The 16,517-nt window shown below is 46.7% G+C and overlaps 1 protein-coding gene across 2 annotated transcripts in view; it reads left to right on the top strand.

Annotated features, from left to right (window-relative positions):
• Nucleotides 1-16,517, top strand: part of ODAD1 (outer dynein arm docking complex subunit 1) — a 288,579-nt gene that overhangs the window by 112,961 nt on the left and 159,101 nt on the right. For both annotated transcript variants that reach the window (XM_073657770.1, XM_073657769.1), the window contains 2 exons: nt 5,555-5,668; nt 5,824-5,891. In XM_073657770.1, coding sequence (XP_073513871.1) covers nt 5,555-5,668; nt 5,824-5,891 — 182 coding nt within the window. The remainder of the gene's footprint in view (nt 1-5,554; nt 5,669-5,823; nt 5,892-16,517) is intronic.

The raw sequence follows: 16,517 nt of genomic DNA, 5'->3' as shown, positions 1-16,517 counted from the left end.
AGGTGGCTCTCAACATCCCTGCGGGTAACAAAGACATCACCGGGGGTTCTGTGATCCCGGATAAAGCCCCAGCCGTGCTCCATTTGAAACTTTATTACAGTCCCGGTGGCGCGGGGACCGTGGGCCGCACGGCGGTTTCGTCGGGTCCGGCTTTTCTGCTCCGCGCTTTGGACCTGCAGCAGCTCCTCGCGGACCCGCCTCTCTTGCCGTTCCCTCTGAAAGACCTCTAGCTGTTGACGACAGCACTCCTCACGTTGGGCTGCGGCCGCCCGGGTCTCTTGGGTGAACCCCATGAGATCTTCGCCGGTGGGGTCCCACGCAAATTGGGCCTCTTCCAATGGGAGCGGGACAATGTTGGCGGGCGCCGGAGCCGGGATCAGAGGCTCACACTGGGGCCACTCCTTCCGGAGTCGGGGGTTGACGTACTCCGGTGGCCACACGAAGGACTGCCCATCCGGGCAAGTGTGCTGCGTGAATAGGTCTTCACTCAGGGGCAGCACTGTAGAGGTTGAGGGCGCGGTGGGGGCAGCGGCGCCCGGATTCACCAGGCCTTGCGACCAGGCCGGTGGCACTCTGAAGGTGAAGGGTACGGTGGAGACGGCGGCGCCCTGGGGTACTCGGCCTTGCGACCAGGACGGTGGCGCTGTGGAGGTAGAGGGCGCTGTGGAGACTGCGGCGCCCGGGGGTACTCGGCCCTGCGACCAGGACGGTGGCGCTGTGGAGGTAGAGGGCGCTGTGGAGACTGCGGCGCCCAGGGGTACTCGGCCCTGCGACCAGGCCGGGGGCACTTCCTCTTTTGCCGCGCTCAGGGTCAAGGGGCGTGGCGTAACAGAGGGCACGACCGCGGCTCCTGCCGCTTGAGGCCTAGTTGGAAGCAGTGGCGGTGCGGCAACGGGCGCGGTAAGTGGAACTTCGGGCTCTGCGACGGGGAGCTGGGGCAGGCTTGCGGCTACTGGGCACGGGGTGATGACGTCCCCTTTACCTGCTTCCATCTCTGCGGCTCCCTCCGCGGCGTCGTCTCCGGCCTCCGTTCCTCCTGCACCATCCTCAGGGGCAGACTTGCTCCACGTTGCGGGTGGTGTCCTCTGCTGGCTGGTTCCAGCCTGCTGGACCATCTCTCTCCTCCACTCGGCCAGCGCTTCTTGCTGTACCCGGGCCATCTTCCGGGCCAAGGCCTCCAGCGCGGTCTGTGCACGCTCCCGATTTCTGGGGAGCTGTGCCAGGATCTGCACCAGGCCTTCCGGGGTGGCAGCCTGCAACATGTTCCGGACCACAGGGTCGGTGCTGATCGACTCTCCCTCCATCTCCGGGTGCGATCTGTCCAGACTCCTCCAGGCCGCACCCATCTTCTTGGTTTGGTTCTGTATCCGCCCCCATTGAGGGTGGTCCCGGGGCAACTTAGTGATTGTCAGTTCCAGGGGCAGCCCTCTCACACTGATGGACATTTCTATCATTGCAGTCTCTGCTGGTGGGGGCGGTTTCCACTTTTGGCGCCATTCCTGGACCTGGCCCACGATGGGAGGTGGCCTCTTGCCACCCTCTGGCACGCCCACAATGGCGTCCGCTCTGCCAGGGCGGGAAATCGTCTCAGATGGCGGGAATCGTCTCTTTATGGCGGGAAACTCCGTGGATGGCGGGAAAAGGCTGCAGATGGCGGGCAAACGGCGGGAAACGATCCGAGATGGCGTCCGATGGCGGGGACCCTCCGGAATTGGCGGGAGACTCCTTTTTACGGTAAATGTGAACTTTTCTTCAGGCACGCAGTACCCGTCGGTTGCGGGCACGTGATCCTGCCGACTACGCCAATGTTGACGCGCCCCTGGGCCTGCTGTGTTGTGCGGCATCGCGCGCACGGGGGCTTACCCGGAGCCGGATCAGATGGGGGTAGTAGTCTCGTGGCGGTGACCCGGTCCGTGCCCAGGGAGTCAAACTGAGCGGCTTAGTATAGCAGTAGATGTTAGAATGTTCGACTACGCCACCCGTTGAATGCGGCTATGAAGCCGCCGCTGCAGGACAGTCCGCTGAGGCCGGTGGTACGGATGTGCAGCGTGGATGGTATAACCCCCAACGGGAGGGGTATGGCCTCAGGGCAGCAGATGTGGATGATAGTGGTAGTGATGGTGCAGCAAGGAAGCTCAGAGACGTGTGGTGCAGTTTCAAGGCTTTTACTCCCAGGTGTTGCTCCGGTCACTTTGGCCAGCAGTGACCACCCGAGCCGTGCTGCGTCCACCAGGTGCGGGACTCGGCCAACCCCCAGGCAGTTCCAGAGCATGGTCCCGAGCTCCCCTCTATTCCTTCCTACGGGCCGTCCTCACCAGGGACCCACCTTTGTCCGGCTCCCTCGGGTCTTTTGGTGGCGAAACCTTTCCCGGCTTCCCTGACCCTATGCGTGGTTTGCCTTCCTGGTGGATATGGTGAGGGGTCGCGCCAAAACTTGTTCACGACCTCCGATTCCTGGCTAAGGATGTTTTGCCTCTACCAGTTTGGGATCCGGTACCCTCTTCTGCCAACCCTTCACCCGTCTTAGTTCACTTGTGGGATCTCAGGGTTCCCTCTGCTTGTGTCTCTGGGCCTTTCACTGGGTTTTTCCTCTTCTTCCTCTTTCTCTGCGCTTCAGGCCTGGCCCTGGAGCTGGGCCCAGCCGGAGCCACAGCTCCCTGTCAGCCCTCTCTGGCTGAACTCTCCCTCAGAACAGACCCTGTCTAAAGATGGTGCCCACCTCTTATACTCCCTCTGACACCCGAGCCCAGGTGACTAGCACCCAATGGGCTCCTTCCTATGCCCAGAGTCCCTCCCCTGTCTGCTCCTACACTACTGGGATGTTCCTCCCCCCCTCCCACTCCAGCCAGGGACAGACGCTGTCGTACCTGCACATCTACCTAGTGGGAGTACCGTTGTTCTGTCCCCCGGAAATGGGATGAGTGTAGTGCATGCAGCTACTGATCTCGGTCCCACACTCCATCCTTACCCGGGAGTGGAATACCACACCTCTGGTTTGAGGTGCAATACCCCTGTAGCAGCCGAGTCCTCGGGGTGCTACATTGCCAGCTGCTCATTTAAATCCAGTATCTGGGCTTCCAAACGCACAACGTGCACACATCTCGCTCAGCAGTAAGCAACCCCGACCGACTGTTCAAGGAATACATACATGTGGCAAGATGTTCACTGGATAGCATTGTCAATAATGGAGCTCATTTCCTAATGGGGATTGCAATAGACAGAATGTTAAGTAAAAAGAAAAGTAAAGAATTAATGAAATACAGACAGCAATTCAGTCCAAAGTCCTCCCTTCCAAACTCCCTAAATCCAAAGTCACTGAAAAACAAGTCACACACTTACTTTCGTTCGCACTTACGCTCCGGACACACTCAGCTCGTTCACACTTGCAAACTAAGAGATTTAAAGAGTTTTTTTTTTTTTTTCCCTTTTCCAGCAATGCACCCTTCACCTCAATGCACTTCCAATGCATAAAGCAGGCATACTCAAGTGCCTTTACATTATCCTGTAATTCCTGTAATATTGGCTGAACTTTAAATGCAAAAAAAATGTTTGTGTGTTGCTTTAAAAGACTAATAATGTTCTAATCGAGCTGTTATAGATCACAGCATAAACCATGGAGGGAAGCTGGGCGTGACAGATCTGACACCGAGAGCCACCTGCAGCTTTATAGTGTTTCTGAATATGCACCTGCCATAGCAGAAGAAAACAAGTAATTTCTACCCTTAATGTAAAAGACACAGAAAGTGCAAAATAACTATGCAGTAATTACAGACTTTATAACATGTGCAATAAGCGCAAGCTGAGAAGTATAAATATTTCCCCGAGACTGAAAAATGCCATCCGTTTTCAGAGAATAATTACTTGCATCATATTTTTGACACTTCAAGTTAATGATTCATGAGATAATTATATTGCTTTGAATATAGATTTGATCACAGCCTCACTGAGCGTAATTAGCATCTAACTTATTTGTGATGCTTGCAACTAAAACTTCCTAGCTTTGTAATATACATAGGCCATGCTGGAGAAGTCTTATTTGTCGTTTGTAAGTTATCTCTCTACTCAAAACCTGAACATTCAGCTTGGACTGCACTCAACCGGAGTCACATTCACCATCCAAATCATACAAATGAGTCCATTAGGTGGAAATTTGGGAAGTTTAGGAGCTAATTGCATACTGTTAATCCCTTTACGCCTATTTGACATGATCCCGGGCTGCCGATGAGTTGTTCCCACAGCCAGTGGCTTGCCAAAGGCCTCCATGACTGCCATCTTGGTGCCCTTGTGAAACTCAGCCACAGGCTGGTCTTCATGGGAGAGCATAATTTTTGCTAGGTCCAGAAAGTAAAATGTTAGCATTTGAACAATATACATTGTCATTTATATGTGACAGCCACATCTACACATAATGGTATCCTATACAACATAGAACCGGGCACTCTCACAGTATATAGAACAAGTGATGAAGCCATTGCAGGTTCAAGTCCTCCCTTTTTCCCAGTATCAAAATAAATAAAAAAAAAGAAAATTTTAGGTATCGCCATATCTCTAAAAGCACGATTTATCAAAATTTGAAATGTTTGAACCTGTATGTTAAACGGCATAAAGCAAAAAAAAAGGAAATGCCAGAATTGCAGGGTTTTTAAGTGCTATAAATCTACAAAAAAAAAACTGAAAAAAAAAGAATGAAAAATGCAAAATGTGTCACAACTAGAGATGAGTTGATCAAGGAAAATTAGTATTTGCTTGTTCGCACAGATTTTTTGGGGAAATTTGATTTTCAGAGACGTTATTCTCTGCTAATTTAATGTCCTTTATTAAGTTCTGGGCTCACTCCAGACCCCAGAGCATAATAAACATAAGTTGTAAAAACGAAAAAAAAATCCTTCTACTCACCTTACCGATCACCTCTCCGCTCTGCACCGTCCTCGCTCCATCTTCTAATCACTGCTGCTCATGCTGAAATCCCCAGGTCTCTCATGTTAGTCCGGGACTTTTGATTCTGATGAGGCCTGGAGGGTTCTGCACAAGCGTGCAAAAGGTCACAACATCATAACGTCATGACATCCACCGTGACCTTAGACCTGCATGTGCAGAACTGCCCTGGGCCTCATCAGATCTGGAAGTCCTATCCTAGCTGAGAGACCTGGAGATATCAGCACGAGTGGCGGTGATCAGAAGATGCCGCGAGGTCCAGACAGGTGACGGTTAGGAGTGGAGGGGCCGAAGAGGTGAGTAGAAGGATTTTTTTTTATTTTCAATCTTTTGATGGCACTTTACGGTTCAGAAAAATGGTGGCCAGCAGCAGCCATTTTGCTGGTTCCATGTGGAAGGAAATTACTTAAAAAAAATCTGTATTTTGGTGAATGTGTATTTTTGCAAAAATTGAGTAGAATACAATTCCACTCGGATTCGCTCGCTCATCTCTAGTGGCAACCCTTCAACATGTGACTGCTGATATTATTTTAATGACCATTTTGACATGTCTAGATACAGTATATTATTTGCTCAGCATTTTGCTTCTCTTGATTTTTGTTTTCTTTCTGCTTTCTAGGCTTCGACAAAATTTAATTTGCAACTGTCAAAAAATTCCAAGATGAGGGAAGAGATTGACATATTGAGAATTGAACGGTCTCGTTTTGACCAACTATATAAAAGACTTGAAAAGGTAAGCACAAAAACGAAACAAGATAAAAGCTTGAGTGCTAGCGTTTTCTGAAAAGCTGCCTGTCCTCCAGAAAATGCTAATTGACAGTATTAGGATAATACAGAAGAAAACAGATTAGATCTGTGCCGTGTAACACTCATTTCTTGTTTATTTAGGAACTGCTTCAGACCCGAAAGGAAATTGGTTTTGTGATTGATGAGTCATCTGCAGCGCACGACGCAAGGTACTGTACACGGCCACCAGAAGTTTTAATCTTTCTTATTTATTTTCCTAATGTATTAGGAAGCACTTTGTGTAAATCTACATTACGATCATTATTGCTGCATAAAGCTGGAGGGATAGAGCAACAGAAATTCTCCTAAATCAATATATTTTAACACTATTAAAGGTGACCGTACGTAATAGTCTAAGGTTGATCAAAATGGGCAAATTCAACCAAAATTAAAACATTCATTTTAGCCTATCTATGACACACTGTCATTTTCTGGAAAGAAGTCAGTGATGCCGATCGCCTTCACCCTGGGGTGGATTAAGAGTAGCAAGGGCCCCGGGCAGTTTAGAAGGCGCACCCCCCCCCCCACACCTGATTTATCACGTGACATGTCACATGATCCCCTGTGATAGATCATGTGATAGTTCACGGGAAATTAATTTGGCACAATATTAATTGTGCTGCCCCATCTGAGAGCAGCGATGTGTCACTTTTTCAGCTGCTTGTTGTCATTTTGAGAAAATCACCGTTTTATCTGCTGCAGATCTAGCAGCTCTCTGAATGCTGCGCTCTGTATAGCCCCGCCCACACCACTGATTGGCAGCTTTCTGCCCATGCTCAGTGTACACAGAAATCTACTGATCAGTGATGGGGGTGGGGTCCTACAGAACTTACTAGTCAATTACCTTCTGACAAATCAATGATTTTATCAAAACAACACTAAGCAGCCCAGAAAGTGACACATTACTGGAATCAGTGCCTCTAACCCTACATTATGCTGCTCTCAGATTAGGTGGCAAAACTTGATGACAGATTCCCTTTAAAGGAGCTGTAAAGACAAAAAAGTTTGTATTAAAAAAAATACAAGCCATTTGTGAAATTAACTTTTTTTCATTGTTAATTCACATTAGACTGTATCTTCAACACTTTTGTCAGCAGGTCTTATTACAGACTCTGAATAGGGCAGCTCTCTCCCTCTCCCTCAGCAGAAAGTCACAGCATGGTTAAAAAACGGGATCTTTTATGATTTTCTCATAATAAATAAAAAAGGACATGCAAGTCCTCCAAACTATTTTCCGTTTCTGTATAGGGGAGGTCCTAAATCTTTCTTGTTCTTTAGTTGATCACATGTCAAAAAGGCAAAGCATTTACTATGAACTCGCCTAAAAAAATATACACTTGGAGAGTAATATCATCATCTGCATGTAAATATTCCTTGACTCTAAGGGCTCACTCACACTGTCGTATAACACGGCCGAATGCTATGTGATGTTTTATCAGATAGGACTCGGCCCTATGTTATACTATGGGACAGTGCAGATCTGCGATTATTGGCATGAGAAAATAATCTCATTCGATATTCGGACCATGTGCACCCATACAAGTCTACGGGTGCACGTAAAACATTGGACTGCACTCGGATGTCATCCAAGTGCAGTCCGATGAACACTCACAGAGACTATGGAGAAGATGGAGAAATTAAGTTCTCCATCTTCTCCATATCTGTGCTGCGAGAGAATCGGATCACACTCAGTTGAAGCTCTGACAGAGTTTGAGCCGAGTGTCATTAGCATAATTGGCCCTATTCTCTTGCATGAGAGAATATATGGCTTAGTGAGTGGACCCTAAAACTGAATAGTAGTGACGGACAGGCACCTCACAAGCGGGATCCATGTAGCTCTCAGATGTCATGTAGGTAGGGCTTCATTCCATGGGGTAGGGCTTAATTTCAAGGTATATAAAAAAAATGGACTTCAAATAAAAATTAAATGAACACAAAAAGCACTAATTGAATTATGTTTTTCGTATTTATGTTTGCAGCCCCTTTAAAAACCCTTTGAGGACCAAGGCACATATATGTCCCATAGTTTTAAACTGGAAAAAAATTTGATTGAATAAAATTTAAGGTCCTCCAAGGTTTAAGTAGGTCATAAATTCATATGAATACTTGCTCATACAATTGCACATGCCAAAAGATGAAGAACAGAATCAAAAATATGACATTAAGTGGAGCACTTACAGGTATTCAAGGTGAAAGAGACCAGCAAAGGCATTGTCTCGAATGACAGTAAATGAGTTAGAATTCAGCAAGCTGAAAATGAAGACAGCAGGTTAGAAGTGAACCAGACTTTATGGTGCTCAGAATTAGTCAAGCAGAATTTATTGACTGCTGTTGCAAAGCACTGAGACTCCCGCTGTGTATAGATGGCGCCGTGCGGCCTCCCGCTGTGTATAGATGGCGCCGTGCGGCCTCCCGCTGTGTATAGATGGCGCCATATAGATGGCTACGTGCGGCCTCCTGCTGAGTATACGTGTATAGATGGCTACGTGCGGCCTCCTGCTGAGTATAGATGCCGCACAGCGCTCCCCCCAGAGACAGCAGGAGGCCGCACAGCGCCATCTATACTCAGCGGGAGACCGCACATAGCCATCTATACACAGCAGGAGGCCACACGGCGACATCTATACTCAGCGGGGGGCCGCACGTAGCCATCTATACACAGCGGGGGGCGCACGTAGCCATCTATACACAGCGTGTGGCTGCACGGCGCCGTCTATACACAGCGGGGGGGCGCACGTAGCCATATATACACAGCCGGAGGCCGCACGGCGCCCCCCCAGAGGCATCAGGAGGGCGCACGGCGCCAACTATACTCAGCAGGAGGCCGCATGCAGTCATACACACACACAAACATATACAGACACGCATAAACACATTTGAAACACAAAAATACATACAAACAGACATCACACAATGACATCTGCCCACACACACACACACACAAACAGACAGACATCACACACACACACACCTGCCCACACACACACACCCGCCCACACACACACACCTGCCCACACACACATCTGTGTGTGTGTATGTATAGTGTGTGTGTGTGTGTGTGTGTGTGTATAATGTGTGTGTATGTATAGTGTGTGTGTGTGTGTATAATGTGTGTGTGTATAATGTGTGTGTATGTATAGTGAGTGTGTATGTATAGTGTGTGTGTATGTATAGTGTGTGTGTATGTATAGTGTGTGTATGTATGTATAGTGTGTGTATGTATAGTGTGTGTGTATAATTTGTGTGTGTGTATTTTTTTTTTAAGTTAAAAACAAGTAAAATGCATGTGGCATCAATATCAAGACTCCAGATATAAGGGCCTATTCACACTGAATTTTGCAATGCATTCATCTCCTCTTTCCAGGCTTCTATCTAAATCCCTGAAAAATGGCATTCAGATGGGCCTTGACATAGCCATTGATTTGAACAAAGGCAAACCGAGGCTAAAGTCTGAATCTTTAGGCTCCATTTGCTCTGCTTTCAGATGTCTCATTTCAGACAGCACAATCCTGAATTTCAGTGATTCAGTTGTAAGCCTTGTGTAAAGACCTGAATGCAGCGCTGAATGTAGTGTGAATAGGCCCTTACTAGAGATGAGCGTTGTTCTACTCGAACTGTTCGCCAATCTCAAATTCGAGCTGTTTTGGGCGGTGTTCGAGCCGTTCGGCGAACACGAACAATTTGAGAAAAATTCGGCTGTTCGATAACTGTTCGTGCACCAAAATCATAACTGGATTTTTTCTCAGTAATGATGAAAATTAATGTTAATACGCAGTTTGAGTGTACAGCGGGGTGGGGGGAGGGGCAGGGGATGGATCTCTGCAGGAACAATGAAGATCTCCATTTTTTTTTCTCTTTCCCGCATTTGCAGTGGGGAGGTGCAATCTGTCAGCCTATCAGCAGAGCACACAGAGCGAAGTGCTTTTTTTCACACAAGCAAGGGCATGTGTCATTGGCAGTGTATGTCACATGTCCTTGCCCTATAAGACCAAGACATTTTCCCCGTCGCCACCATTTTCTCACTGCTGCAGCTGCGTGTTAGACGGCACCGCTGTTGCTGTGTGCGCTATAACTTGTTAATTTCAAGCCAATTTTCGCACAAATCTACAGATAGCTTGGGAGTAGGGAATAGTTGTGATTGCAGTCCTTTTAAGGACTAGGTTACAGCATTTCCTACGACTTTTATCAGGCAGGTCTGTGCTCTTAAATAGATAGATTGTGGGAGTAAAGACTAATTGTAATTGGAGTCCTTTTCAGGAATAGGTTACATCAGTTCCTATCAGTTTTTGCCAGGCAGGTCTGTGCCAGTGCTGTGCAAGTTTTTTTCACAGCATTTGGCTGAATCTAGCAAAGCTAATCCTTTTTGGCCTATTGCAGAGTGTGTTAGTCAGTGGAGTAGCCTATCTGTGTTGCAAGATATACCACCTGTGTATAGAATACCAATTTTTTTACTGCACCTAGTGAAGTAAAATCTTTTGGGCATAGCATCATTCTATTAGTCCATCTATACTGACCTCCATCAGGTTGCAAATTGAATATAATTTTTTTCTGCATCTAGCTCTGAAAAAATATTGGGCTTCTAGCTGTGTGTGGGACTTGTTGTACTAGTCCATCTATACTGACCTCCATCAGGTTGCAAACTGCATATATTTTTTTCTTCATCTACCTCTGAAAAAATTTTGGGCTTCTAGCTGTGTGTGGGACTTGTTCTATTAATCCATCTATACAGACCTCCATCAGGTTGCAAACTGAATATATTTTTTTCTGCATCTACCTCTGAAAAAATATTTGGCCTTCTAGCTGTGTGTGGGACTTGTTCTATTAGTCCATCTATACTGACCTCCATAAGGTTGCAAACTGAATATAATTTTTTTCTGCATCTACCTCTGAAAAAATATTTGGCCTTCTAGCTGTGTGTGGGACTTGTTCTATTAGTCCATCTATACTGACCTCCATAAGGTTGCAAACTGAATATAATTTTTTTCTGCATCTACCTCTGAAAAAATATTTGGCCTTCTAGCTGTGTGTGGGACTTGTTCTATTAGTCCATCTATACTGACCTCCATAAGGTTGCAAACTGAATATAATTTTTTTCTGCATCTACCTCTGAAAAAAATAATTGGCCTTCTAGCTGTGTGTGGGACTTGTTCTATTAGTCCATCTATACTGACCTCCATCAGGTTGCAAATTGAATATAATTTTTTTCTGCATCTACCTCTGAAAAAATATTGGGCTTCTAGCTGTGTGTGGGACTTGTTGTACTAGTCCATCTATACTGACCTCCATCAGGTTGCAAACTGCATATATTTTTTTCTTCATCTACCTCTGAAAAAATATTGGGCTTCTAGCTGTGTGTGGGACTTGTTCTATTAATCCATCTATACAGACCTCCATCAGGTTGCAAACTGAATATATTTTTTTCTGCATCTACCTCTGAAAAAATATTGGGCTTCTAGCTGTGTGTGGGACTTGTTCTATTAATCCATCTATACAGACCTCCATCAGGTTGCAAACTGAATATATTTTTTTCTGCATCTACCTGTGAAAAAATATTGGGCTTCTAGCTGTGTGTAGGACTTGTTGTATTAGTCCATCTATACTGACCTCCATAAGGTTGCAAACTGAATATAATTTTTTTCTGCATCTACCTCTGACAAAATATTTGGCCTTCTAGCTGTGTGTGGGACTTGTTCTATTAGTCCATCTATACTGAACTCCATAAGGTTGCAAACTGAATATAATTTTTTTCTGCATCTACCTCTGAAAAAATATTTGGCCTTCTAGCTGTGTGTGGGACTTGTTCTATCAGTCCATCTATACTGACCTCCATAAGGTTGCAAACTGAATATAATTTTTTTCTGCATCTACCTCTGAAAAAATATTTGGCCTTCTAGCTGTGTGTGGGACTTGTTCTATTAGTCCATCTATACTGACCTCCATAAGGTTGCAAACTGAATATAATTTTTTTCTGCATCTACCTCTGAAAAAATATTTGGCCTTCTAGCTGTGTGTGGGACTTGTTCTATTAGTCCATCTATACTGACCTCCATAAGGTTGCAAACTGAATATAATTTTTTTCTGCATCTACCTCTGAAAAAATATTTGGCCTTCTAGCTGTGTGTGGGACTTGTTCTATTAGTCCATCTATACTGACCTCCATAAGGTTGCAAACTGAATATAATTTTTTTCTGCATCTACCTCTGAAAAAAATAATTGGCCTTCTAGCTGTGTGTGGGACTTGTTCTATTAGTCCATCTATACTGACCTCCATAAGGTTGCAAACTGAATATAATTTTTTTCTGTATCTACCTCTGAAAAAATATTTGGCCTTCTAGCTGTGTGTGGGACTTGTTCTATTAGTCCATCTATACTGACCTCCATAAGGTTGCAAACTGAATATAATTTTTTTCTGCATCTACCTCTGAAAAAATATTTGGTCTTCTAGCTGTGTGTGGGACTTGTTCTATTAGTCCATCTATACTGACCTCCATAAGGTTGCAAACTGAATATAATTTTTTTCTGCATCTACCTCTGAAAAAATATTTGGCCTTCTAGCTGTGTGTGGGACTTGTTCTATTAGTCCATCTATACTGACCTCCATAAGGTTGCAAACTGAATATAATTTTTTTCTGCATCTACCTCTGAAAAAATATTTGGCCTTCTAGCTGTGTGTGGGACTTGTTCTATTAGTCCATCTATACTGACCTCCATAAGGTTGCAAACTGAATATAATTTTTTTCTGCATCTACCTCTGAAAAAATATTTGGCCTTCTAGCTGTGTGTGGGACTTGTTCTATTAGTCCATCTATACTGACCTCCATAAGGTTGCAAACTGAATATAATTTTTTTCTGCATCTACCTCTGAAAAAATATTATGCTTCTAGCTGTGTGTGGGACTTGTTCTATTAATCCATCTATACAGACCTCCATCAGGTTGCAAACTGAATATATTTTTTTCTGCATCTACCTCTGAAAAAATATTGGGCTTCTAGCTGTGTGTGGGACTTGTTGTATTAGTCCATCTATACAGACCTCCATCAGGTTGCAAATTGAATATAATTTTTTTCTGCATCTAACCCAGCCAATAGTTTTGGCCTAATACCACAGTTTGGCCACTCAGCTCTGCTCGGTTCCCATCCATTGTTTTTTTGTGCAAACAACTCCAGAGTTGTGAATTAGTTAACCACCAAAATGAGTGGAAAAAGGCCTGCTGCTGGTGGAAAGGGGAATAGGCGTGTTGGGAAGGGGAAATAAGGTTGTGTCCGTGGGGTAGGTGTTAAAGCAACAGTAACATCTGCAGAAGAAAGACCATCTTCCAGCCAAACTAAAATGTCTACTTCTTTTAGCGGACAATGTGATAAGATCCCTTTCTTACGGCCACGCCAATCGCTACAAATTCCAGATGAGGCACAAAAACAGCAGGTGCTTCAACGGATATCAAGTGCTCCTTTAAGTGGGCTCTCCTCCACATCAACTTCAACATCACAAATACTCCAGTCCTCAAAGGTGTCCCCCCAATCGCACTTGCTTCCTCACAGCTCCCAAATCTCCAGCTGCCCGTCTGAGTATGAGGTAGAACAGATGGTTGAGTCTGCAGAGCTGTTTACTCATACTATAGCCTGGGAATCAGAGGTCGACTCCAGCGCTTCTGTGAATCCAGACGAGGAAATGATCTGCACTGATGCCCAGAATCTTTATGAGTCGGATCCAGGACCAGACGCAGAAGGTTCTGACCATAATGTAGACCCTCATTCCCAAACTGTAACTCCTGTTGTTGGAGACAAAGACGATGATAAGACTCAAATACCTGATTGGAGCGACAACTTTAGTTTTTTGTCAGGGCAGGAACAGGTTGGCTCTGAGGACGACGGGTGTGATAACGCACAGGGTGATTATGATGAGGTTGGAGATCCCACTTACTGTCAACCCACAGTCAGCCAAGAGATGAGGTCAGCAGAGGAGGTGGAGGAAGATGCTAGTGACGACGAGGTCAGGTTGCGCCTTCCTGGACAGAGACGTAGTACTGGAAGCACGTCAACAACTGCATCCTCAAACACAACTCTGCCTCTCACCACAAGTCGTGGTGGCTCTTCAGGTCGCATGGGTGCTAAGCCTTGCATAGCCTGGGCATTTTTTCAGATCGATAAAGATGATCCAACTCGTGTTATCTGTAACATTTGTCAGCAAAAGCTAAGTAGAGGCCAAAAAATACATAGTTTGAGTACTTCATGCATGAACCGGCACATGGACATGAAGCATAAGTTGCAGTGGGAAGCTCAGTGTGCTACAATGCGGCCTAGCCGGCCGGGCCAACCACCGTCTGCCATATCTTGTGCATCCGCGGCCTCTTCATCCTCTGTGACTGGGGGGACAGCAGTCACACCTGTTTTGGGGCGCAGACCTGCCACCTCTTTACCCGCAACAGCCAGCGTGATTGACAGGTCATCATTTTCTTTGGAGGTGGTAACACCAGCTGGTGTTGAGCGCTGTCCGACATCGATAGCACCACCTTTGGATCAAGGCAACCTAACATGTCCGCCTGCATCTTCCTCACAGACCGGCAGTTTGCCGGGGACACCCTTATCAACCCCGTCTAAGCACAATAGCCAGCCCTCGGTCCCTCAGATGTGGACAAGTAAAAGACCATTTCCTCCTAGCCATGAGAAAGCTAAGAGGTTGAATTTCACCATCTGCAAGCTCTTGGCTACAGAAATGCTGCCTTTCCGCCTGGTGGACACAGAGGATTTTCGAGACCTTATGTCCGTCGCAGTGCCCCAGTACCAGATGCCCAGTCGGCACTACTTCTCAAAGAAAGGTGTGCCTGCGCTCCACCAGCATGTCGCACACAACATCACCGCTTCTTTGAGAAACTCTGTGTGTGACAGGGTGCATTTCACCACAGACACTTGGACGAGTAGGCATGGACAGGGGCGTTACATGTCGCTGACTGGGCACTGGGTAACTATGGTGACAGCAGGACAAGGGGCTGCTGTCCAAGTCTTGCCGTCCCCATGAGTTGTGCGTCAATCCTCTTTATGTCAAAGTTCCTCCACTGCTTCTGCCTCCTCAACCTCCTCTCGGTCTTCCACCTGCACCCAAAGCCTGTCTGGTCATGCCACAAGCTTTCTAACTGCGCAGAAGGGATCCTGCACACCTCCTTACTATGCTGGCAGTAGGGCTCAACGTCATCAGGCGGTTTTTACATTGAAATGTCTGGGAAATGTGAGTCACACAGCTGAGGAGTTGTGGTCAGCTCTGGAGAACCAATTTCATGAATGGTTGTCTCCACTGGACCTGAAACCAGGGAAGGCCGTGTGCGACAATGGTGCAAACCTGGGTGCGGCCCTTCGCCGGGGCAATGTCACACACGTACCTTGTATGGCTCACGTGTTGAACCTGGTTGTCCAGCAATTTTTAGCCTACTATCCCAGACTAGATGGCCTTCTGCAGAGGGCACGGTCGCTGTGTGCTCACTTCCGCCGTTCGCATCCCGCAGCTCAGCGACTTACATCTCTACAGAAGTCGTTGGGCCTGCCACTTCACCGGCTAAAATGCGTTGTGCCTACCCGGTGGAATTCAACTCTGCACATTTTGCAGTGACTGTGGCAGCACCGACAAGCCCTGGTGCAATACGTTCTGACATATAGCCTGGGCCAACGAGATTCAGAGGTGGGGCAAATCACGCTGGAGGAGTGGTCTCAGATCAGGGACCTATGCACCCTTCTGCACAGTTTTGAAATGGCGACGAAGATGTTTAGTGCTGACGATGCCATTATCAGCATGACTATTCCGGTGATTTACATGCTGGAGCACATGTTAAACAGAATTCGGAGTCAGGTGGTGGCACAAGAGGAGGTGGAGGAAGTAGAGGAGGAGGAGTTGTATGCTGAAGGGCTAACATCTGCAAGGTCCAGACGGTCGGCAGCACCAAGGCGGCAGGCATGTGAGGGTGGGGGAGATGGTTTTACCAGGGCGCATGGTAGCAGCCAAACTAGTGAGGAAGGTGCAGGAGCCCAGGAAGAAGTGGAGGACGAACTGATGGAAGACTCATCAGATGAGGGAGACCTTGATCATATTTCTGTTGTGCGAGGTTGGGGGGAGAGGACAGAGGAAGGAAGCATGATTGTTACCTCGCCACCAACACAACAGGGACTTGGTGCTCCTGGATGCGCAACACACATGAGTGCCTTCTTGCTGCACTACCTGCAACATGACCCTCGAATTGTGAGAATTAGAAATAATCCTGACTACTGGGTTGCCACACTTTTAGATCCCCGGTACAAAAGTAAATTTGCAGAAATTATTCCTGCCATAGAAAGGGATGCACGCATGCAGGAGTATCAGCAGAGACTGTTGCAGAATCTTACATGTGCTTTTCCACAAAATACCAGTGGTGCACGTAGTGAATCTCACAGTTCCAACTTGCCAACCGTGGGACCGTCAAGTGTTCAGCACTCAAACCGTAACAGAACCACAGTATCTGCTGGTAACATCAATTTTGCGGAATCATTTCACCACTTTTTTAGCCCATCCTTTGCAAGGCCACAGGAGACAAGAAGTCTGACACATAGTCAACGCCTAGAGACGATGGTACAGGAGTATCTCCATTAAACATTGAAGCCACGACTGTGTCACTGGACCCTTGCTCTTTTTGGGCTTCCAATCTGGATAAATGGCCGGAGCTAGCCACTTACGCCTTGGAGATCTTGTCATGCCCCGCAGCCAGCGTTCTGTCTGAACGTGTGTTCAGCGCTGCTGGTGGTGTGCTGACAGATAAGCGCACGCGGCTCTCCACT

Source organism: Phyllobates terribilis, unplaced genomic scaffold (assembly GCF_046119375.1).
Source record: "Phyllobates terribilis strain yellow unplaced genomic scaffold, ASM4611937v1 Scaffold_12__6_contigs__length_324123572, whole genome shotgun sequence".
Taxonomy (NCBI): Eukaryota; Metazoa; Chordata; class Amphibia; order Anura; family Dendrobatidae; genus Phyllobates; species Phyllobates terribilis.
This window is presented reverse-complemented; position numbering and strand designations above follow the sequence as displayed.